This window comes from Stegodyphus dumicola, chromosome 1 (assembly GCF_044657685.1).
Source record: "Stegodyphus dumicola isolate Sdum_Otavi_A_Nest chromosome 1, ASM4465768v1".
NCBI classification, from domain to species: domain Eukaryota; kingdom Metazoa; phylum Arthropoda; class Arachnida; order Araneae; family Eresidae; genus Stegodyphus; species Stegodyphus dumicola.
Genome location: NC_140768.1, coordinates 49,689,722 through 49,714,989, shown reverse-complemented (window position 1 = coordinate 49,714,989; position 25,268 = coordinate 49,689,722). Strand labels below are relative to the sequence as shown.

Below are 25,268 nucleotides of genomic sequence, written 5' to 3'. Positions count from 1 at the left end.
ATTTTACCGAAATGCATTTGAAAAGAAACCCCTATTTGAGAAAAAATGATGCGTTAATTTTGTATTGCACACACACAAAATCACCACTTTACACTGCTAAGGCACTAAATCACTCCTGTAGCACGTGGGAAAGAAATTCACTACTTTCGAACACTGAGGGAAGAATTTTGCCGTAGCACGTTGCAGAAAAATTACTGATGTAGCACATTTAGCGAAAATCACTATTGTATTACATTTGTCACAAAAGTTGAATGATCAAAGAATTATTGCACGACGGCGAAGTCAGCGGAACGGAACAGATCACATTGATGATTTGCTGAAGCTCCTTGCGATGATATGCACGACTTTGAAAAAAAAAACACAAGCAATATATATTAATACTTCTAGAAATAATTGAAGGTGTACGTTGTAGCATACGTTTAATGTCCATATTCGTTGTTATTTTTAGTCAGTTCTTCAGAATGCCTTGGATGCACGTGGCTGAGGGTCGTTGAAAATCCATTCTCAGTAGCGTGCTCAGTCAAAAGGTCACCACTTTTGGTGGTCGTGTGTGCTTAATGCATGATATAATTAAAGAAAATAAGAGTAGACAATCTCCTATAACAAAAAAATATATTAAATACTAAATTACAATTTAAATTACATTGCAGAGATCAACACAGAGCTCGGAACACAGTTCATGCTACCTTCGCGTACAGTTGTGTGACGAGAAGTCTGAGTGAGTAAAGATGTCGCTTTGCTGCTCCGATTAAGAACTGGATTTTACACGTGGCGCCATCTCATGAATAGAAGTTGAAGTATCTGTCGGAACGCCACATGTATAATGTAATAGATGATTTAGAGGTAAAAGTGTTTGGATATTTTATTTATTTTATATGTGGAAATGTTCATATTTGGAAAGGGTAAATACTTTTTCGCGATCAGGTAATTTCATATATGTTCTTTTTAGCGGGTTTAAAGATTGAGAAAATTGTCATGTATTTTCGTGAAATTTTTCTAATTTATGAGAAAAAAGCAGTGTACATGGATATAGTGAAGAGTGTGCGCAATGCCATTTTTGTGCAATTCTGGGATGTTTTTTTAAGTAAAAATAAGTCGGCGTGTACATGGTTTATGTGTATGTGTTATTTTGAAAAATGCGTAAGGAGTATGGTATTGTGCACTTTTTCCCAATTTTGCAGTGAATATTTGTCATGATTAAGCAGTTTTGTTTGATAAAATTTCGAGCATAAGTGTAATTCGGCTAGTAGATTGTTGGAAGAAGTGTTCAGTAGATAAAAAGAAAAGAAACATGTCTTTACTTCGTGAAGACAAAATGGCGGCGGGGAAAAAAAAATAGAGGGTTGCTGTAGGAGAGTTGGTTGCCAAATTTTCACCAAAAAATCGCCAAGTTACCATAATGTAAAGATCAACCAAGAGCTGTTACTGTTACGGCTACTTCCTTTAACTTTTCAGGATAGATTTTTGTAAGTTCTAAAAGAAGTGTCTTGCAAGAGCAATCATATTTATCTATTTCTACAAAGGCCATGTATAAATCTTCTTTGTATTTTTGGTATTTTTCTGTTTTGCCGGCGCAAATGATAAAGTCGCCAATAATGGTATAACTGATGCCAAACGGAATATATTTGCTAGTAACCTTTTAAGCCTTATTTTTGAAACAAGTCGCAGCCATTTCTTACCAGATTGATTCTTTCGTACAATTACATAGAATATTATATATAAAGATAATTAAATTTTATGCCCTAAGACCATTCACGATAATTAAGTCAATTATAATGCAATCACACCATTCGTCCGAAGGCGAAAATATAGAAAAGGCAAAATCAAGGGTTAAATTCATCAATGAGAATGCACTAGCAAAATAAAGCACTGCGATTTAACATAATTTCTGAGTAAGCTATTCGTACGAATTGAATAATTCTTGCATTTAAACTTGTATTCCAAATTAAGTTACAACTTAAAATTAATGTAGATAATTACTGAGAGAATTATATTTTTGTAGTGTAATTTATGTGAGATGAGATCACTTGGGGTCACGTGATACGAACTGGCGAATCAGGGTCGATGTTGAACCATGAAAGCATAGTAAATTCTTAAATTGTCTTTTTACAAGTTTATTGTTTTTATTTGTTGGCTTTTTACAAAATTTTAAACCATATTAAAATGTTTATGCCTTCAAAATAAAAAATTCTTAGAACTAACATTTGTTAACATTTTTTATGTGTATACTATGTTGTCGCCAACAAAGTCTGCTTGGTGAGATTCGCGCCGGCGAAACGGAAAAGTACTGTATTTTTTCATTTTTATATCTAAAGGCTCTTGGTTGTTTATTTTCATTCGCTTTGCCTTAGCATTTTCAATGTTATCCAAATATTTTTCAAATTCTAATTCATCAATGGAAGATGAAAGAGATTCAGTTGCAATATCTGCAGTTTGACTGTTCTGATTTGAACACTCCAGGTGTTCTCACAATAATTTCATTCTTAATGAAAGTTTATAAATGGCTTTCTTTGCCTTTTTAATTTGTTTGTCATCCAACAAAATTCGGCATTTTTGATCTACATATATTGAACACAACAAGATCTCATTCTCTAACAAATTTGTTTCACTTTACTTCTTTGAAGAAATGATTCCTTCTGCAATAAAGCCTCAATTTCAGAAAGAACAAACATCACATTATTCAAATTAAATATAAATTATGAGATATCTATTTATTAAATGTTAAATGCATCTGCTCCTGCATTTTTACTTTTCCGGCGTAGCTTCCTCTTAAAAATATCGTGTAAATAATCGTCCTGCATTGCACAGGAAAATAAAAAAATTTGAATTATAATTCTTCTAACATTAGCTATCTAAATACAAAATATTGAACAAAAGAAATTTGAAGTATTATACACTAAAAACTACAAGAGATCCTGATGGTTTTTTGATGTGTTATCAGCTATACCTAAGAATATGTATTGTTAAGAAGGTAAACTTTGCAGCAGCAGGAGTAGCTCCCTTCGAACAAAAAGAGAGACAGCTGCGCATGTGTGAAATACCTGTCGCCGAAATGCGCCAAAGCTCAAAGCTGATGTCGAAGTTCGAACAGGTGAGATGGTCACGTTTATCAAGAGTTTAAAGCTGTGTGACTCCATTTTTTCCCCTCCATATTGACAGATATAAAAGCAGACATCAAACTGCAATATGGATAATGCAAGTTCAACAGCCAGTGAAAGGGAAACTTCACCTAATTTTCTTAACCCGTGTTTCTCAATTTCTTGTACACACCACAGAGGAGTAAAATCTTGGCCAGGTCAGGTACATCACAAAGGGGAAAATTATCGCCAACAGGTTCCGTCGCCAAATTCCTTGCCGAATTTTCCCTCTTCTTTCTAGCGGAATAGAAGACAAACTGGTTTACATTATGTCTATGGAGCCTTTCCTTCTTTACATAGACATTCTTTGGCTATACATGCATAAATTTTTTCCATGCCAGACTTTCTAAAGGAAACAGGCTCATGTCCACATTATGCATGGGAAAAATCAGAAAACCTTTCTTGTGAATACCCCATTTGCCAGATTTTAAACTCGGCTACTGTTTTCAGTGATCTTATCGCTTGGCCAGCGATAGTTTTTAAAAATTGTTTTAATGTTAAAAAATTTGAAGATAATGCAGGGTATGCAACACTGCTATTTATAGCATTATGTGGGATAAATTATCATATATTGCATATAGTTGGAAATCAGTCGGCTAACAATGCTCCTTATTATAGATATCATAGCAAGTGTCTTTGTAGCGTTTCCTATTTCAAAACGAGTTGATTTTTTCCCCCTTTTCTATTGATAATGACAAAACCTACTTCCAAGTAAGCTCGAATACAAAAATCAGAACTTAAATTTACAATGTGTTCACATGTTATATAATTTACAGGCACATATTTGTATTCAAGTAATTTGCACCCATTTCCTTATTAATTTAATAAACGCTTTTTATTATACATGCAAATTTTATCTTTTTTTTTTTAATCTTGTTATATCTGACATGAACTGTTTTTGTATATTTTTTAAAATTTTACTGTGAGGATGATGAAAATATCCTAAGACGATGATCCACATTTTCAAATGATTTGGTTTTCTGTGAAGATAGTCGTTTTAAATAAATGGTGTTCAATACCATTATTTTATTTATTTTTTAGAAAGATTGGTCATTTTCAGAGGTGGTGATCTTAAAGAGGTTATCACACAAGAAGTTTGACTTTATGTCTGAGCTATTCTATATATTTTACCACATCTTCCACTTTTCTTTTTGCGGTAGAAATAATATCTGCAAACAAGAGGTATTTTCATGAACATAATTCCAAGACGACACTCTCAATTAGTACTCTGAATCTTTTTCTTTTAATATATGTTACTTTAATTGTCTAGACACATTCAAGATGTATGTCTACATACTTAAAAATAGCAAAACTAATATTTTTAATGTGTATATACAATTTGACAGTTTAGAGGGTTAATGTGAAAACTTTTTCTTCTAGGATTGCTCAAAATGCCTACTGTTATTATATTAGACACATCCCTGTCCATGTGCAGGCCAGTACAAATGGCAGATGTTTCTGAACCATATCAGTTCCGTAATCTTGCAGTTCATGGTCTAACATCCTTATTAGATTATATGAACATCAACTGTAAACTGGAGTTTGTTGCATTTGTAAGTACATGTATATATATTTTAAATTTCTTTATTGAATAAATATTTTAAAACTAATTGTCACAGATTTATGTACTCTTGCATTGTCTGCCCAACCCTCCAGTAAAGTTTCTAGTTGTTGGCAATTAACTTTTCACCACCCTAAAGCATAAAAAACAGTAGCCATAAAATGACAACAAATTAATGAAATTAAAAGCAGAAGAAACATCTATAATGAAACACTGCTAATTACATAAGCAGACATCTGTAATGAAGCATTCAAAATTACATAAAACAGTGGCAAGTTAACTGAATGTAGAACACAGTAAGCATCCACAATAAAATATGTGTTTCTATTTTTTTTTTTTTTTTTTTTTTTTTTTTTTTTAAGTGTTCTGTTTATCTACACAGCAATCGGTTTTAATTTAAAAAAGAATCGGGGAATTGCTGAATTCTCGGCATGCCAGAGCAGATTGGCACTGCTGTCTGTGAATACCTGTTAAATAATATCTGAGAATTGCAAAAATTAACTTCATGGAATGTACATTACAACACTTTCTTATTCATTAGCAAGCAAACTCCACAGTTTTATTAAGATTCATTACCAAACAAAACAAACAACAACAACAAAAAAAAAAAAAAAAAAGAGGAAAGAAAGAAAAGAAACTCCTTACATGAATCACAAGCAGAAACCACAAACATCACGCTTCAATTTCAAAATTGCATACATTACCACCACCGAGATAAACGGTGACATTTCACGCTGGTGTAATGCGCAGGCAACTGTAGTGAGTTACAAACTAATACACTTTCATAAAATTCTGACTTACTTACTTTGGTGACATAGTGCTTTGCCCACTAATTTTTATCCTGGTGATAATCTAATCCTTTTATCCAATGTGATAGTACCTAAATCTATATTTATATAGGGTATTTATTTCAGAACTGGATTCAGAAATGTATGTGTGTGTATGTACATGTATGCATACATGTGTGTGTGTACATGTATTATGTGTACATGCATACATGTACACACACACATGTGTTATGTGTACATGCATACATGAACACGTACATCCATACCTACATGCATTTCTGAATCCGGTCCCAATAATAGAAGACATTGTTATGTTATATGATTACTGATGAAAATACATTTATGATTACTTATTATGGAAGGCATAACCAAAACTGTCTGTCATAATAAATATTTGGAAAGTGCAGAGATCTGTATTATTAGGCTTGGAATTATTTCCCCACTCCAACGGCGGGCACTTGCCTATAATGGCATTGACCACTACTGAGACCAAAAATGGTGGCTATTTTATTGTGAAGGCACGTAATAGACAACCATCATTATCTCCTATGAAGGGACAAACAATTTTACATCCATGCCTTTTCCAGGATTTGAACCCAAGCCCTTTGGTATTGCAGTCAGGTTTGCTAACCACTATGCTGTCTGGGCAGTATGGCTTAGAATTATTATGCATAGTATTAGTTATTATGCTTATGCATTATACTATTAAATATTGTTATAACACAGTTATGTTGCTATGATTGTGACTCTTTATATAATAAAGTAGTATTTATTATATCATTGTTTATGTGGTATGCTGTGAAAGGTGAAGTTGCTTAGAAAAAAATAGTTACACTTTGAGGAGAGCTTTTTTAACAATGAAAATATGCCATCTAGGAATTTCATATGGTGATCCTCAAAAAAGCAATTTTCACACCAGCATTAAAAGCTATCACTTTCTTGGTGAATTGTGGGTCAGGTGAGTGTCATTCTGACAGCTGGCATAGAGCCAATCAGATTGCCTTTCAGAAAGGCAAAGCATGTTTCCAGTAACCTCCTGAATATGTTATGATATGCCAGATTTGCACGTGGTGCATATAATCAAGTACTCAAAGGTAAAAAAAGTCTGAAAGCTTTCAGATTTTACGCTTAAAGAGGCTTGTGGGTTACCTTTAGTTATTAAACATCACTTAAACCATAAAATTCAGTTCAACAGCAATATCGCAAAATAAATTTAAAATGAGCATATCTTTAGAATTTCTGATATGCAGTCTCATGCACTGGAGATAATCCCCCCCCATACAGTATTGCCATTGCTCGCTTTGAAATAGTTGAGTTTGTTAATCAAAAATTCATTGAACAAAATATGAAATCGCTAGTAAAACAAATTCCAAATTAGAGCTTCCAGATGCCCATATTCGGTGGAAGATTATGTTATTCAAAATTTGATGGCTCTAGGTTTTATTGTCTTATCACAATGCTAGAAACATACATACATTTATGCAGATTCTTCATTATTTAATTTCTTTAAATATATGTACACAGGACTCTAATATTTGGTGGCAATAATTTGAAAAGTGAACCGACATTTATAGTGAACCAATGCAAAATGCCAAAATAAAACTAATAGCCTTTCTGGGCTAATGCCTTTTGGGCTTAAAAAAAAAAAAAAAAAGAAAGAAAGAAAGTGTGATAAGCGTAAAAGAATATTTTTTTGGAAAAAAAAAAGAATTAAAATTTTATTAAAATTTTGGAATAAAAATAAAAAAAATTGAGCAGAGATGTTTCTTCAGTTGACTTGCAAATTGAATCTTAAAACAAAAAATCTAGTATTGTGCTGATTTTTCATTAGTATTTTTGCTATTGGTGTTTTATTTAAATATGCTAAATATATTTTTTCTTTCCCATTGAATTCTAACAAAAAATTACACTTAATCAGTATTGTATATGCTTATATTAAAAGTTTTTCATCACAAGTGTGTTGATTTCTTAAAAAAAAAGTGCTTTTATAACCTTTCAGAATTTAGCAAGTGTTGTAATATTACTAAGGTGATTGTTTTGTAGTTATATATTATTTAATAGGATAGATATAACAGGCCCCCATTGCCACTGTGTGAACAATAACTTCCATTCCAGGATTTATCTATGATACTTAGGATAACATGAACTTGCCTATGCCCGTGTACTAGCTTAGTGCTTGGCCCTTTAAGTTTATCATAGCAGTAGTAATCGTTTTGTAATTCTAGAACGGGATGTAATGTAAAATACAAGTCTAGTTGTTCCAGGAATGACTTAACAGAATATTTTCCATCAAAAGTCGCAACAGGTTTCATAACGGCCCACATGTTCTCGACTATCAATCCAAAACTCTGCATTGGGTTAAGTGGTGCTAATGGGACTTGAAGCAAAACAAATTTTCCATTTTCCAGTGACATGGTTCAAAAACCTTTTTGGGCACCAATATAAGATTTTGCTAAATTAAAGTGGTTAGTAGAACTAGCATCCACTAAACCTTTAATTCATAACATATTCTTTCATTTCTGCACCATTTTGGTGTCCATATAGTAGTAAAATACAGTTTTTTCATTTTGTCATTTTTCTATGTAGTCCTTTTATTTTTATTCCAAAATTTTAATAAAATTTTAATTCTTTTTTTTTCCAAAAAAATATTCTTTTATGCTTATCACACTTTTTTTTTTTTTTTTTTTTTTTTTTTTTTTTTTTTAGCCCAAAGGTCATTAGCCCAGAAAGGCTACTATTAGTTTTATTCATCATTTGGTCATTGCCAAATTGTATAATCCAAATGGGTTCTTTAATATTAAAAGAAAGTTAAAAGAATAAAGGGAAAATTAATTGTTTGATGATCATATTTTCTGCCTATTGATTATGACATCATTGCATAACTATTCAAAGGTGAAATAAGTATAGGTTGCTGTAATGTTTATAAAAACATTTTTGAAGTAGGGGCTTATTTTTATAAATTAGAATGTTCCGTGGACTACTTTACTCTTGTCTTCTTTTAAAGCAATTTTTTTTTTTAAAACTGTATTTTACCACCAGTAAGAAATACTTAAGGTTTTATTTTTATTTTTTAAAAATGTGAGTTATGGTATAAAAGTTTGTTTTTTAAAGATTTTCGGTACTTTTCTGTTTTGCCGGTACAAGTGATAAAGTTGCCAGAAATGGTACAACCAATGCCAAACGAAATATTCTCGATGGTAACCTTTTATTTTAACTTTTACATTTGCAAAACAAATTGCAGCCATTTCTTATCAGGTTGATTGTTTCTTTCAATACTGGTGTACAATTTCATAGAATTTTTACCAGATAATTCAATTTTATGCCCTAAGGCCATTCGCAGTAATTAAGTCAATTAGGATGCAATCACGCCGCTTACCCGATGGCAAAAATATAGAAAAAGCAAAGTCAAGGGTTAAATTCATAAATTCTAATGAGAATGCACTAGCGAAGTAAAGCATTACGGTTTTACATAATTTTTTAATAAGCTATTCGTACAAATTGAAATACATTGCATTCCAATCAAGATTTAACTTGAAATTAATGTAGGTAATTACTGAGAGAATTAGATTTTTGTAGCGTAGTTTACGTGAGATGATAGTTGGGGTTACGTGATATGAACTGGCGAATCAGGATGTTATATGATGATAGCATAGTAAATTCTTAAATTAATGTCTTTTTACCAATTTATTGGTTTTTTACAAATTTTTAAACTACATTAAAATATTTATACCTTCAAAATAAAAAATTCTTAGAACTAACATTTGTCAACACTTTATGTGTATGCTGTGTGTTTTCGCCAATAAAGTCTACTTGGCGAGATTTGCACCGGCGAAGCGGAAAAGTACCAAATTTTCCTCAGGTAGACCAACACATGCATAACTTAACATAAACCACTTCATATGTCAAATTTCCAAGGTTTTGACCTTTTAAACCTAAACTATATAGATGTCTCAGATCATTAAAAATAAACATCACAAAATTAAAACCACTTGTAAGATTAATATTCCAGACTCTTGTAAAGTAAAAATCATTTTGTGCATATGTATCCTTTTTATTAAATGTTTTGACTAGTGTTCTTCATATTTTGATTAGTTAATAATGATGGTTGTTGTTAATTTATCAGTCTTTTTGACTACGATGATTTAAATTAATATTTATAATCAATTAGTAATGATTGTCTTTTTAACAGATGACATTTAGCTCATATCGAGAGACTATTGTACCATTTACTAGAGATTTTGATAATATAAAAGGAACTCTCATTCAGCTGGAATATTATGACAGGGCCCGGATTAAAAAGGCATTAGAAGGTGTTCAAAGTCTAATAATGGAAGAATGGGGTGCAGGAGTACCATGTCAGGTAAATAGAATACTGAGTTGGTAAAAGCTCTGTTCTAAAATTAGTATTACTAATTGAGTCTTGCTTACAAAATTATTCTAAAGTGAGTGTTGCTTATTAATTGTAGTTGTTTTTTGATGCATTTATTTTTAAATTTTCAGATTTGTCTTAGGTATAATTTTGGAGTAACAATTCAATTTGCTGAAAAATTACAGTGTTTATTGAAACTGTAACTGCTGAGAATTTAAATGTATATATAAGAGTTTAAATATTTAAGTATATAATTATTAACATATAATTTATACAGAAAAATTATCCAGGGAGAGCTTTACCAAAGAATAATAAATTATGATAGATTGAGCAGTTTTTTCCGAAGGATATTTAAACAAAATTCTCTTTGAGCATTAAAATATTAAAAAGAATAATAATTAATTTTTCTTTTCTGTCTCTCATACTGATTTATTTTTATAATTTCCTGAAATTGTTTTAAAGTTAAAAGTTTAAAAAAGTTTTTAAAAATAAGTTATATTTTCTTCAAAATAATCATCTCTATGAATTTGTCAAAGCTGCTGGAATCATCTTGGAACCCAATTTTAAATACTTCATTAAGGTGATTTGTTGTAGTGAGGATTTAGGTATCTGAATTGGTGTTTCTTTCAGCCTTAATTTGAAGTGATGAATTAAAGAAAAAATTAATGTTCTCAAATTTGGATAATGATGTAGAACTGCAGTTTTGTTTTCACTTTGAGTGTTACAAGATAGTTTTTAACAAGTATGGAATGCTCTTGTGAAGTGTATTTAAACTTTTTTGTTTTGTTTTTTGATTTTTAGTTCCCCGCCCCTTTTTATTCATCAACTGTTAAAATATATCATTATATATTTCCTTTTAACTGTTTGCTTTTCAAGAAATGTTCTGTCTCAAATTTGTCTGTGCTATTAAAAAAAATTATTATTTGTATCAGCCATAATAATTAGATCTTCTGTTACTAGCTTTTTCATTTGCTCTTTCCAAATTCTTTGGAGTTTTTTCACTCAAATGGGATGCCCTGCATTTATTGGATACTCAAAGTAGATGATAATCTTTAATTTTTTTTTTTTTTTTTTTTGTCTTTCCTCTCTCCTTTTTTTTTTTTTTTTTAACCCTATTGCGAATTACAGTGAAATTAATGTTCATTATTCCTTGATAGGAAATTTCTGTTCTCTTTACAAGTGGGGAGTACTGTAGAGAAAGTTGTGGTGGGCATTATGTCACTTTTATGTAATTAATCTAAAAAAATTATTTGAACTGAGATTGAAGAAGGGTGTGGGACAGAGATGTGGTAAGAGATTTAATGAAGTACAAATATCAAACATTTAAAACTTGTAAATAGATTCTAAATAATAGCATGTTTCAAAAATTGTAGAAAGATAAGCATGGCATTTTTATTTGAATCAGCAAACAATAACCACCGATGCTGATTTAGTGTTGAAATTTACTCAGTTTTTCTTGTTACACGGTGTCCATTGTACATAATGGAAAACTAGCTTCAAATTGGATCTTTGAAAAGAAAGGAACATGGTGATAACTTTCATTTAAACAGTTCTAATAGTGTTAAAAGTGTATGTGATTATGATATTAATATCAGTGATGCTAGTGTAAAGTGACCACACGTCCCGATTTTGGTGGGACAGTTCCACTTTTTAGAGGACTGTCCTGCATCCCGCCGATTTTTTAAAATGTCCTGCTTTTTAGAAAGCATCTGCATTTCTGATTTTAAATGTACTGTAAGAATATATTACCTATTATTTATTAATTATTATAGTGAATATAAAGAAATAAAAAAACACAATGCGTGCAAAGTAAGCTAAATTACCGTAATTTCTGGAAGAAAGGCTGCATCAGCGTAAACGTCGCACTCGAGAAAAATGGTGGGAAAAAAAATTAAAATTACACAGAAATGCTGCAATAGATTAAATTGCGCGTTACATCGTCGTGGGCCGTATATAGATGCAAAATCTCAACCTATGTCCTGATGTATGACATATCAGTTAAGATAAATGCATGAAATGAAACCATAACTCAAAAATAAATTAAAGGTAAGAAATGTTGAAAATATATTTACGTTCACGAATATACTTATATTTACCCACTAAAGAAGTCCATATTTGTAATACTCAGACTATATTATAAAAAATGTTGCAACAACGAAATATTAAATTTGGATTACAAAAAGAAATTTTTAATTTTACTTACAAAAGGAATTACACCAAACTATACATCATTCAAAGCCATCAAAATCTGATTCTTCACTATCTGAATTAAAAAGATTTAGTAAATTCTGATCTAAGTCTTTCAGATTGTCAGATTCATCCTCTTGGTTTACAGTTTCTTTATCTAAAGATATAATTTCAGCTTCTTTGAACCCTGCTATTATTGACGATGTTTTTACCGAATTTCACGGACTTCCCACCCACTTTGCAACTTCTTCATAAGATGCTCTACGAATTTTACCGCTTTTGGTATACGTATGCAATCCTTCACTCATCTAGCACTCCCACCGCTTTCGGACTTCAGCTTATTATTCAGAAGAATTTATTACCTGACAAATCTAATGGTTGTAAGATTTTTGTCAAACCACCAGGAATTATTGCTACGGTCCTAGACAATTTTTGACATCTGGTTTTCACTGACTCAAGTAAATGAGCATGCATGGAATCTATTTTATCAATAAGCCTTTTGGTTGGAAAAAAGATCCCTTACGACACTGCCAAACTTTTTGTAGCCACTCATGCATGATTGTTTCTCACATCCAGCCGTTCTCGTTTGCACGAATAATTACGTCACTAGGAAAATCTCCCTACGGAATAGTTTTCCGTTTAAAAATGATCATCGGCTTTAGCTTGTCACCATTTGCGGCACAAGCTAACACACATGTAAATGACATTCTTTCATGCCCCGTCGTAAGCAGAGATACAGTTTTTGCACCAGTTTCATCAACAGTTCTGTTTGCAGGAGAGTCGAAAGCTAACGGTGTTTCATCCATATTTATTATCTATGACCGAAAAAGTTTTCTTTTGTCAATAATATCTGTCACATATTTTAGAAAAGATGCCTTTTTATCCTGCCAGTCCATTGGTAATTGTTGCCCGACTGTTGTTCTAGTACACACAGAAATATTTTTTCTTTTCATAAATCTGCTACACCAGCAAGGCCCTCCTTTGAAATCATTTATGTTTTATGTCCATTTGCTTTGCTATAAATTTTGCTTGTAAGCGAATTTTTACAGTCGAAATTGCCATTCCTTTTTTCGTTGCTCCTTTATCCAATTTGCAAAGTCGTCCTCTAGATTCGGCCACCTTACAGTAGCACTTCTTTTGGCTCGTTTCTGTTGTGGCATATTTAAGTTCTTCTTTTTCAGTTTTCCAACATCGAATACATCTCTCGTCCACTTCAAACTCTCGAGCTGCTGCTCTATTTCCAATTTGTTCAGCACGTGAAATTACATTACGCTTAAAACCAGCAGTATAGCTTCTGTGCCATTTAGGTGCCATTTTCAAAATTTTTCCGCTCCCTTCTTACTTAAAAACTATTCAACAAGTACTTGTACCCAAACTGATGGGATCTGTATCTGGCAGAATGCCGAGAAAAATCGATTCATGCTGAAGGGGAAATACGTCGGAGTTCGTTATTGCGAGGCAGGTGGAGTCGTGTCCGCCTTTGAAAAAAATTGCAGAAAAGGCAGGGGTGGGGAGAGGCTCGGTCCTGGAAGATTCATCGAATGGCAGAGGAGAGAGACTATTCAAAATGATGAGAATGCTAATTTGAAAGGGGGAAGAATGTTATTGTTCTGAGATCCCGTTTAGGGTGACTAAGGCATGTAGGTCCGTTCAAGGGAAAGAATGTAAACAAAATAACGTTCACAAAAAGCAACTGAGTGGTCTTTTGTGTGGGAACAGCACCAGTCTATGTACAATGACACGGCCATTCAAACTATGTACAATGACCATCATAGGAAATATTTTATTTTTAGTGCACCTAAACGCCGCACCCGCTGAAAATTTAAGTTTTAAACACGTAAATGCCACGGCGTTTCTTCCGGAAATTACGGTAGGTGATGTAACTGTTGGCAGTGGCGATAAAGGCAAAGCATATTTTGCTTCCAATAAATAAAGCTAAGATAAATCTAAATAAAATTCATGTTTTATTCCGTAAATTAAAATAAAATTAGCTAACACTGTAGCCTTTACATTTAAAATCATTTGAGTGAAAGAATAGCAGCATTATGCTAGCTCATAATAAAAAAGACAAAACAAGACATACGCCGATACCGACATACATATATATAATACTCGGCCAACCCACCAATCTTGACGTCAGCAGCAACCACGTTAGCTTACCGCCGATTGACCTCCGATCAAAATTTGCATGAGGAAAACTAAAGCCAACAAACAGCCCTCTTTTCCTCATGCAAAGACAAAAACAAAACTTACACAGAATTACAGAAGTTCATAGTTCATTTCTATTATACGAAAACACTTATTGACTTTAAACACTGAAAACATCTAAACAAAACTTTCTTAAATTAACAGCAGTTGCTGCTTTTGTAAATAAGTCCGCAGTATTTAATTTATTGGTGATAAATTCAAGTTCAAACACTCCATCATTTTCTAGTCTTCTAATAAAGTGATATTTTATGTCTATGTGCTTAGTTCAGCAATTTTCTATTGGCGATCTAGAAAAATCAATGGCAGACTTATTATCACAAAATAGTTTACATTCTCTTAAATTAAACTTTAAAATTTCATCTTGTAAGACATTTTTCGTCCACATTAATTCCTCATTGCCTCCGATAAGGCGATATACTCCGCTTCCATGGTTGATAAACTTACACATTTTTGTTTAACAGTTTTCCAGATTACCGGTACTTCATCTAAATATAATATAAATCCTCCCATGGACATGTGGTCATCTCTATTACTTGCATAATCAGCATCTGAATAACAATATAAATTTAGATGTTTAATCTTCGATAAGTTTAACTTATATAATTTAGTATTATTGAGGTAACCAAGCAATTTCAACAATGCTTCCCAATGCCTAATTACAGCATTCTCCTGAAATTGTGATAAAATATTCACTGCATATGTAATGTCAGGCCTTTTCCTGTTAGCTACAAAAACTAAACATCCCAACAGATTTCTAAAGGGTAATGTATGCATTTCCGCAATTTCTGCACTTGTAGATGGACAATCTAATTTTGTAAAAATAGTGCCTTTAGCTATGGGACGTGAAGTTATTGGTATCTGGAAATGTTTAAATTTTCCAAAAATTTCTTCGATATATTTTTGCTGATGTATAAAAACCCCATTCTCATTCTCTAAGAATTCAATTCTAAGTAACGTTTTAGTTTTGCCTAATACTTTAAGATCAAAAAACTTACTCAGCTGTGAAATTACTTTATATATACTATATTGATCTTTACTAAAAATCACAATATCATCTACATATAACAAGAGAATTACATTTGAACCCTTATAAACACAATTACACCATTGTATTTTCTTAAAATGTAGATTTTCTAAAGTACTTTCAAATTCACAAAACCATTCATGGCAGCTTTGATGTAGACCGTAAATGGCCTTGTGTAATAAATACACTTTATTTTTCTCTTCAATAAATCCCTCTGGTTGGGTCATATATATTTTCTCATTTAGGTTTGCGTATAAATATGTGTTCTTTACATCCAACTGACAATTAGTCCATCCATATAAACATACCAGGATAGTGAAAAATATTCTTATGACTGAAAAATTTACTACAGGACTGTTAAAAGTCATCAAAATCTTCACCTCTTTTCTGCCTGAATCCCTGTGCTACTAAACGTGCTTTGTATCTAACCACTTGATTCTTTTCATTTCTTTTTAGCGTATAGACCCATTTGTTTCCTATCATAGTTTTATTTTCTGGCTTTTCGACCAATGCCCAAACCTTTCTTTTCTTCATTTTTTCAATTTCTTCTTTCGTTGCTTTATCCCATTCTTCGGCATTTACTGATTTTAGTGCTTCTTTAAAATTTTGTGGGATAACAATTTCTACAAAATTTGCCTCTTCAGACACGGAGCTAGTCTCCTGTTCTACAAAATTAACTTTCCTCAAGTATTTGTTTTTTCCACTAAAATCAAACTTATCTTTTTCATATTTAATATTTCTTGCCTCACAATACTTTTCAATATCATTATAGGATCTAAAACGGGTGTCCGTTCCCTCTACATTATAATAAATGTCTGTACGTGTTCCGTCTGGCCTTTTAACTGCTTTTCTTTGGCAGTTTAAGTCTGATACTTCTTTCGGAGTAGATTTGTCATCTGACAACTTTATTTCTTCTCTGGAATTTTCCTGTTCTTCATCTGATTCTGCTAATAGCTCAGATTGCTCTAGTCTTTTAAACTTAGTTTTTGGTTTCTGTACCAGGACGCCATTTGCTGCATTTAGTTTTTCATTGAACTTCACATTACAGGTTTCTATTAATCTTCTTCTGGTAGCCATATCCTATAACTCCTAGTTTCCTTTGCATATCCTACCATGATTCCTTCTTTGCACCTCATTTGTAATTTATTTCTTATCTGTTTTGGCACGCCAACATAGGCTTTACAACCAAATATTTTAAAATAAACAACACTGGGTTTTCTATTTAGTAACATTTCTTAAAGGGTTCAGTTGCTTTTATGACATACTCTGTTCCATGTATGTATGAAACAGCAAAGAGCTTCTGCCCACCGTTCTTTTCCCATTTTACCATCATTAACTGCTTTAACTGCGTCTAATGCTGTTTGGTTAAAACGTTCACTCACACCATTTTCTTTTGGGGTGTACACATTTGTGCGTTCAACACTAATTCCATTTTCGGCTAAGTACCCTTCGAATTACCTATTACAGAATTCCCCACTGTTATCGGTGCATGTATTTGTCAGTCTTTCCATTTGCGTATGATAATTCTTAAAGTTGTAGAATGACTCATTTTTATTTTTCATGCAATACACTGTTACTAATCTACTATAGTCATCCACAATAGCAAGGAAATATTTACTCCCACCCTTAGATGGAACTGGTAGTGGGCCACAAACGTCTAAATAAACCAACTGCAATGGTTTATCCGAGTCTGCAATGGTTTATAAGTCAACAAATACTAGAGTGAATTTAAAAGAATGCATTTATTCTATAGTGGTTTATGCGCTGTCGGCGGATTTAATTCAATCCAATAAGTTTAAATGAAATGCAAGAAAAAATTCGCATAATTTAATATTCCAATTAATTATTCCAATACAAGGAAGTCATGTGGTGTACACATCAGATTTTTTTTTTTACCTTCTATTGAGTCAACACAGTGATCAATTCTGAAATGTATTGTCATCAGTTGGACCAATAGAATGATTCGCATAAGGCCAGACTTGGTCAATAGTAAAGGTGTAGTGTTCCACCAAGATAATGAGAGACCTCATACAAGTTTGGTAACTTGCCAAAAGCTTTTGGAGCTTGGATGGATTATACTGTGACACCCATATTCTCCAGATATGTCACCTTCTGTTTATTATTTGTTCCACTCTCTACAAAATTGTTTAGATGGTAAAACCTTTACTTCAAATGAGGAAGTCAAAAATCACCTGGATCAATTTTTTGTCAGCAAAGAAAAAATAAATTATGAGCATGGAGTCATGCTACTGCCGCAAAAATGACAAAAAGTATTGGACCAAAATGGACAATACATAATTCTATTAAATATTTATTCACTCTAAGAAAATTTTCTTTCATTTTCATATATATATATATATATATATATAAACACATAAGTTACTTTCCTAACAACCCAACAGTACCACAAGCACAAGGACAAAATTAACGTGTGAAAATAACTGCGATTGGGCAGCAAATGATCAACAGTTACATTTTGACATCAACAGAAACAACTTCAAAGCAGTTGAGTTTCAAGTGTAAGATGACCGGTACAAATATATTTTGAAATGCATTATTCGAACAAAAACATTATTCAAATTGATAACTGTGTACCACTAGTCATTTACCTGAGATGACCACCTCTCTAGAGCAAACCAAAATCATCTGGAACAATAATATCTTGCTAAATTTCATTGCCTTATTTTAATTTCAATACAGTACAAAGTCCGTAATCCAGACTCGTCGAGACTTCAGCGATTCCGGATTAGGGGTTTTTCCGGATTATAGATCATCAGTTTAAATCTGGTAAGATGGCATGCAGAAATTATACAATTAAAATTATGAAACTCTAATTTATGAAATAAAGAGCAATTATGATCTAAAGGGTGTCAAAAAAAAGCTTAATATTTATGTGTTTACTTCAGTAAGCATTTCTTTCAATGTAAGTTGTTTAAGTTGTTTCATTTTTTGTGCTAATACTTTCTCTTTAATTCTATAAACAGACATAATTTCTTGTTCAGTTACAAAGCTCCACTGTTCAAGTCCTCCAGTTGCTGTGTCGAGAATACCGACTAACTTGTCAATTGAAATTTTTTCGTTTTTAATAACGTTCTCTGCTACTTTCTTCACTATCAGAAGCGCGCATAGGTAAACGCTTTATGCGCATGCATAGCGGATGCGCGCATCATACAGGCAATGCGTAGATTTGTGGCTTTGAGGTCCGGATTATAGATCATCCCAGATAATGGACGTCCAGATTACGGACTTTGTACCGTGTAACTTTTAGATTAGTGATCTCAAAAATAGAACTCCACTTGATGCAAAAATTTTTGAAAATGGTGTTTTAAAAACTCCCAAAGGATTAATTTAATTCTCTAATTCAGATTATTTTTTCAGAGTCTAAATTATTCTGTTTTCTTCTGTAATTTGTTAATGAACTAGTTGTAAAATATGATTATTTTTTGAAGTATTTACCACATTTTAATTGTTCATTTCTCTTTTAAAGGTTATTCTTGTAACTGATGGATTGCTGGGTCCAGAAATTGATTCCTTAAAAGCTGATATTGAAAATTATTTTACTGCTACAGAGAAAGGAATGGATGACAACAGTTTCCCTTTACCATTTCCCTTTCCATGTAAATTACATGTTACTTGTATTGCAAACTCATCTGATCCTTGTCTTCAAGCTGCTCTTCCTACATATCAAAAATTAATAGACATAAATGGCAATGGAGGGCAGGTGTTTATTCCAGATGGACTGCTAAGCTTTAAAAGTGTGCAAGGAATATTCATGAAATTAGCTGATCTGTATTATAAGCCATTTCATGGTGTCCTTCACTGTGGCAATCTTACATCAAATGTTTCATTATCACCACCTCCAGAACCATTTTGCAAACATAGGGATTTTGATATAGTAAAAGCAGAGATGTCAACTGATATTGTTATATGTGGTTTCATCAGTATAACTGATGTTGCAAGTCCACCATCACATTCAAGACATTTGGTTTTACCCTTGCAAAGTTGTAAAGGTAAGACCTGAATACATATATATTTAAGTAAAACTGAGATATCAGTACTCAAAATAACGGAATATATTTTATGCATTAAATTAATTAATCATATATTCGTATATTAGAATTTGTTAACAAAAATTAGAACTTAAGTTACCGTATTTCACATTAAATAAAAAATTGTAGTTGTTAGTGTGATTTTTGGTAGTAGTGTCTGTAAAAGGATAATAAATTATTTTTATTAACAATTTGTGCCATGATGTGTGGTATTAATATAATGAATTATAGTAGTAAAACCCTGTTATGAAGATTTGCAGTGTCTTATTGATTATCAAATTGTTGAATGGGAAGATTTATTAAGAGGGAAAATTTATTAGAAATAACAGATTAATTACTATATATATATAGTGTAAAAATAAGAAAACAAATTCATCTCATTTATACACAACTACTCTTAGTGAATGCAAAGAGGTTTGAAAAAAGTCCAGAATTTTTCCCTCTGAGTTTCACAGAAAGTGAATTCATCTTCTCAAATGTTTTAAGGGACAGTTTAAAAAAAAAAAAAAACACCAGTTAATGCTTAGAATGAGATTAGGAATTCAGAATCCCATTTTAAGAAGGCATTTTACTACCTTTCTACTTCCCTCTTGCACATATTAATTCTATTTGCAGAATTGTTCAGTAGGTTACATTGCATTTGAAATGACATTGTATCCCCATGAATAAATTCTTCATAGGAAATTATATCTAAGTAGACAGTTCAAAAAATGAAGTAATAAGCTCCCTCATATACAAATTTTGTTCTACAGGTAGATATATGGATACACAGCAAGGTATTGATAAACACTACTTTTCAACATAGTCCCCGTGCATGTACAGTCATTTGGTGCACCAGAACATTGTTGTCAGCCTAGAGAAAACCAAAAAACCAGTATCGAGTTCTAGAGCTATTTTGAATTTTTTAACTTGACAGTTTTACGAGTCCTGGAGCTATTTTGAATTTTTTAATTTGACAGTTTCAATGTATGCTGTGGATGATAAATTTCTGCTAATCAGGTTTGTTTTAGGTGCAGAAATCTTATTACACTTGTCACTTTTGTGAGCAGCATTCAACTATGTTTCCAGTACAGTTTTAGTACAGTCGTCTTGCAACTGATATTTCACCACACTGAAGCAGTGCATGTACCATTTCTGGTGGTGTTCAAATGCTGTAATCATTTGCTGTCCCTCCCCCCCCCAAGGATAGAAAAGTAACAAGATGATTATCAATGAGATGAAAATTCTTATTTTCTTATCAAATTACCTTCATATAATAATAAAAAGGAGGTTTAATATTTGTGTTTGTCTGTCTATATCACATAGCACAGAATCATGCTCCGAGTTATGAAATTTAGCCTTGTTGTTGTTTGGATGGGGCTGATGTGCATCTCAAAGCAACTTTTTAAAAATTCAATTTTTTTTAATTTTAAATTATTTTTTATGGATTTTTGCACATGTTATCACTGAAACTGATAATTAAAAAATTTCGTTTTCTGGATTGTCAGAAACAGCTGAAAATTATCTTTTAAATAATATTTTTTCCAGATCTCTAAGGTAATTTCCTGATTGTTGATGCTTCTAAAGAATAACTCAGTTGTTTAGATTCATGTTCATTCATATTTTAAAATTTCAATATAAAAAATATATCTTTCGTGAATTTAAAAAAAAAAATTTTCTGTTTACAAAACAATTTGCTTTTTTTTTTTTTTTTTTTTTTTTTTAAATAAGGATAATGAAAAATAGTAATTAGGTGAAATTCTGTTTTTTTTTTTTTTTTTCCCTGTATTTATGCAATTTCCATTGTGATTTTTAACAAGAAAAGTTTTCTTCTTTCATGGTCTTAGAGCCATGTGACTCTGCTTGGAGATGCATTTTTGAGCGGTAAAGAAAAAGATGTCAAATGACTTGTATCTTTTTCTTTATTACTCCCACTTTTCTCTTCTTGCTGTATTATAAAAAAAGTTGTTGGCAAAGGCATTAGTTTTGTTATTCATGTATTAATTTTAAGTGCTGTGTTCTTTGCAGCATTTATCAGTTAGCAGCCACTTTTTTTTAATTTTATAATTTTACTTTTTGTATGATTTATATAGTTTCTCTGCAGTTTTCTGTAGTTTTTTCATTATTATATTATTTTATTAATTTTTCATTGTAATTATTTCCTGTTTTCCCCTTCTTCCAAAACAGGTTTTTCATTTAATTATTTTGTTAATCTAATTTTTTGTGATTTAATTTTTACTTTCAATCTAATGTATATATCAGCAGAATTTTGGATAAGTCTTGCATTTAGAATTATTTACTGACAAGCTATCATTTTACCATTTTGTGTGTATATATGCATTCAAATAAAAATATTGTTTTTTCTGAAAATATTTAAATCTTTTTGATAGCATTGTTGTTAGTATGTATTGTAATAGTATATATTATTTTAATTTATTGATTATTTGTTGCATTTAGGATATTATTTTTAGGGTTTTTGTTTATATTTGAATTTATGGTTTTGTTTTGATATTAGTGTTTATTTCTTGCATGTAATTGTACATCTTTCAATTCTGAATCTAACAACATTTAAATTGCAAAAAATATAGCTCAACTAGAATGCAAGATAACAGCAAACATGTTCTTGATGCCCTTGGTCAATTTTTATCAGCAAACTGTCGATTTTTTGTAAGTTTTCAGAAAATTTCATATAACCTCATATTAACTTAGCTCTGACAATCAAGATGAGTAATTAATCAGCTTTGAGATTTTGTGGTTCAAAGTAGTGTTAGCTGAATTGTCTTTTAAAATTTACTCTCTGAGTGTAATCAGAAATTTATGGTATTTTTCATGCACTAGGAAGATTTGTTTAGAATATGCATTCTATTTGGGCTATTTACAATTTAATTAAAATAAAATGTCTATTTCTGTGTGCTCATATGGAGTGATTATTTAAAGAGACAGCCACAAAACTTGCAATAAATAGTGTCAGAAGTGGGATTTCGTTAAATGTCAGTCGATGCTAACAGAGAGGAAGCTACTGAGATGAGAAAAGAGGCAGCTGAAAATGCCACCAAAATGAAAAGTTCCATCAATGGAAATGCCACTGAAATAAGGAAAAGAATGGATGAAGGAAAAATTGTAAATGCTATAAACGAGAAAGTAGCCACTGTAGAAGGAAAACTTAAGAAATGGATTGTAAGTGAAAAAAAGAAAATTGTCTGTAAATCAAGAAATTGAAATAAATCACTGAAGAAATTTCTGCAGTGAACAAGAGACTTGAGAAAAAAATTCAGAAATTAGACTCCCCTCTTCCCTCCCCCCGAAAAAAAGAAAACTTACTTAAGAGAAAGACTAGAAAATAAACTGGCTTCATCTGTATGTAGCTTCCTGGCCAAGCCATGTGATTGATGCTCCAGCTTATCCTGCTATGAACAACATCCCTGTTAGGTTATCTTGTCCTGCAATTAAGCTTTTGCCATATCATGGTACATTATCATGAAGTGTATACAAAACACAATTTGAAATGATTTCACAGGTAAATCAGTGGCTTGATTTGATAAATTTGATTGCTTGTTTACATAGGATGGCTGCTGACATCATATAGATGTTTCAGCCACCCTAAAAACTTTCAGCAATTGATGTCTTAGTTAATGTTTTGGGAAATTGTAACTTTGCGAAAATTTTTTCAAGATTATCATCAACTGTACCTCAAGACCCAACAATAAAAAGCTGTAAAAACTTTTCAAAATTTAGTTCTGACATTGTAAAATTAACTAAACTAGCCTTTCTTAGTTTTGGTCAGGAGATTGAAGACACAACTAGTGTTCAATATTTTGTCGATGCTATTAGAGATAGGCATATATCGGGGTTTAATGATAGTTTCCCACCACTGTAATTATCATCTATGCAAACAGTTCACATGTGTGTGTTTAATCATGTTTTGTCAAGTGATTTTTGGCATTAGAAAGAAAGGATGCCAAAAAGAATACTGCCTTGTGAAATTTGTAAAAAAATATTGTTATCATTAACTACAATGTGTCCAAAATGGAACTGTCACATTACCGGATTAGGACCATCATTTACTTCTTGATCTGTTGCAAGCTGTGGAGGTTTGATACCCAAAATTCAAAAGCAAGGACTATAACATTCAAGAAGCATAGCACTCTGGCCGGCCTACACTAATGTTGATAAGGCCCACCTGTGAGAACTTGTGGAAGAAAATCAGTATATAATCACTTGAGAGCTTGCTAAAGAGTTAGACGTTAGTGCCATGTCCATTAGTCGTGCCTATGCATCACATAAACATGATGTACAAGTTCAATCGCTGGATGACGCTTGAGCTGACTCAAGCTGATAAGGACAGATGTGTTTGGTCCGACACTAATCTGCTCGAATGTCAACACAAGGACAAAATTCTGGACCGGATCATCACTTGTGATGAAAAGTCTATTTACTTCAACAACACAAGCCAAAAAAGGGGTTGTGTTGTGCCCAATAAGTCTGTCGGCAGCATCACAAAATGTAATTAGACTAACAAAAAGATCATGCTTTGTATCTGGTGAGATGACCGTGGTATTATCCATATAGAGTATCTGGAGAAAGGTAAACCCTCAACAGTAAGGTGTATGGCGAGTTGCTAGTCGGTGTTGATGCTGCTTTCAAGGAAAAATATCAAACTGATTTCCAGCGCGAAAAGGTAATGTTCCATCAAGATATTGCAAGTCCACTTGTGTCTGCATTCACCGGATGGACTCTGTACGGACTTTAATGGGATCTTTTTCCACACCCACTGTATAACCTCGGACACCACTCCTTTGGACTTCTGCCTTTTTTTACACCTGCAGATGCATCTTGATGGTGCTATCTTCTATTCTGCACAGGACGTCCGAAATGAGGTTGATCTGTTCTTGGACTCACGGCCGCTAAGTTTCTGGGCCCAATGGTTTTGTACTTAAACATCGGCAGAAAATCATAGATTTGGGTGGTGATTACTACTCACAAAAAAAGATAACTGCTGTCATGTTTTTTTCGTGGAAAACTTTTGTTACAGCTAGGTACAATGGGCACTGCATTTACCAGACAAAGATCTGAAGAGCATTCTTATGTATGCCATAAAAGTGAAGTGTTGGACAGAAAGCTGGCAGAAGAGAATGTTCTGTAAGAAGTGTCAAAAGGGAGAAAATTAGCTGCTGAGAGCAGTGATAGAGCTGGCAAAAAAATTTGAGGCCATAGGAGCAGCCAAAACTCAAAGCAGACATAATCATAAAGTTCTGGAGCTACAGCAGTGAAGAACATTTGCAAAGTCAATGCCTTACATATAAAAGACTAAATAAAAATCACAAAAAAGGCAGAAATAAGTGCAAGTAGATAACTGAACTATTAGCATTTTACAGATAAGTGGTGTGTGCATTATATACCTGGGTAAGCAATGCACACATCACTTGATGTATTTGGTGTACTTGCATATTTTCGGGTACTTTCAGTTTAACTTTGTCCCTAATGTAAATAAATATTTATAATTCAATGAACACATCAATTAAATATCCTTTTATTTATTCGGAATTAAGCGATAAATTATTCTTTGTTAAATTTTATTGAAGAAGTATATTATTTTCTTCTCATTTATAAGTAGCATAGTTTTCAGAGTAAGAAGTAGAAATGGTTAAAAAATAAAATTTTTAGGACCTAAATTGAAGATGAAAATAAACAACAATTTGAAATAATAAGATATCATTGATATTTTGCAATTTGTAACATTCTTTAATAGTTTGCAACCGTTATTAACAATTATTGTTGTTTATGAAAGTTTGATAAATGGACTTTTATTTCAACATTATCTTATGATTATAAAAAGAAACATTTTGTATTTTATCATTTTTTAATAAAAAAAACCTTTCTTATTTTAGAATTCATAATTCATTTGAGTTTTATTTTATCTGATCTTCATGTGTACAAATATTTATAATAAATTTGCCCCCCTTTTT

General features: G+C 32.0%; 1 protein-coding gene across 3 annotated transcripts in view; it reads left to right on the top strand.

The window, feature by feature from the left end:
* IntS14 (integrator complex subunit 14) overlaps positions 1-25,268 on the top strand; it is a 63,780-nt gene that overhangs the window by 15,283 nt on the left and 23,229 nt on the right. For 2 of the 3 annotated variants that reach the window (XM_085814273.1, XM_085814277.1), the window contains exons 2-4: positions 4,518-4,690; positions 9,676-9,846; positions 18,762-19,284. In XM_085814273.1, coding sequence (XP_085670399.1) covers positions 4,529-4,690; positions 9,676-9,846; positions 18,762-19,284 — 856 coding nt within the window. In that variant the 5' untranslated portion in view covers positions 4,518-4,528. Of the gene's footprint in view, positions 1-542; positions 844-4,517; positions 4,691-9,675; positions 9,847-18,761; positions 19,285-25,268 lie in introns of those variants that run through there. The other variant, XM_085814275.1, reaches the window with a different exon arrangement.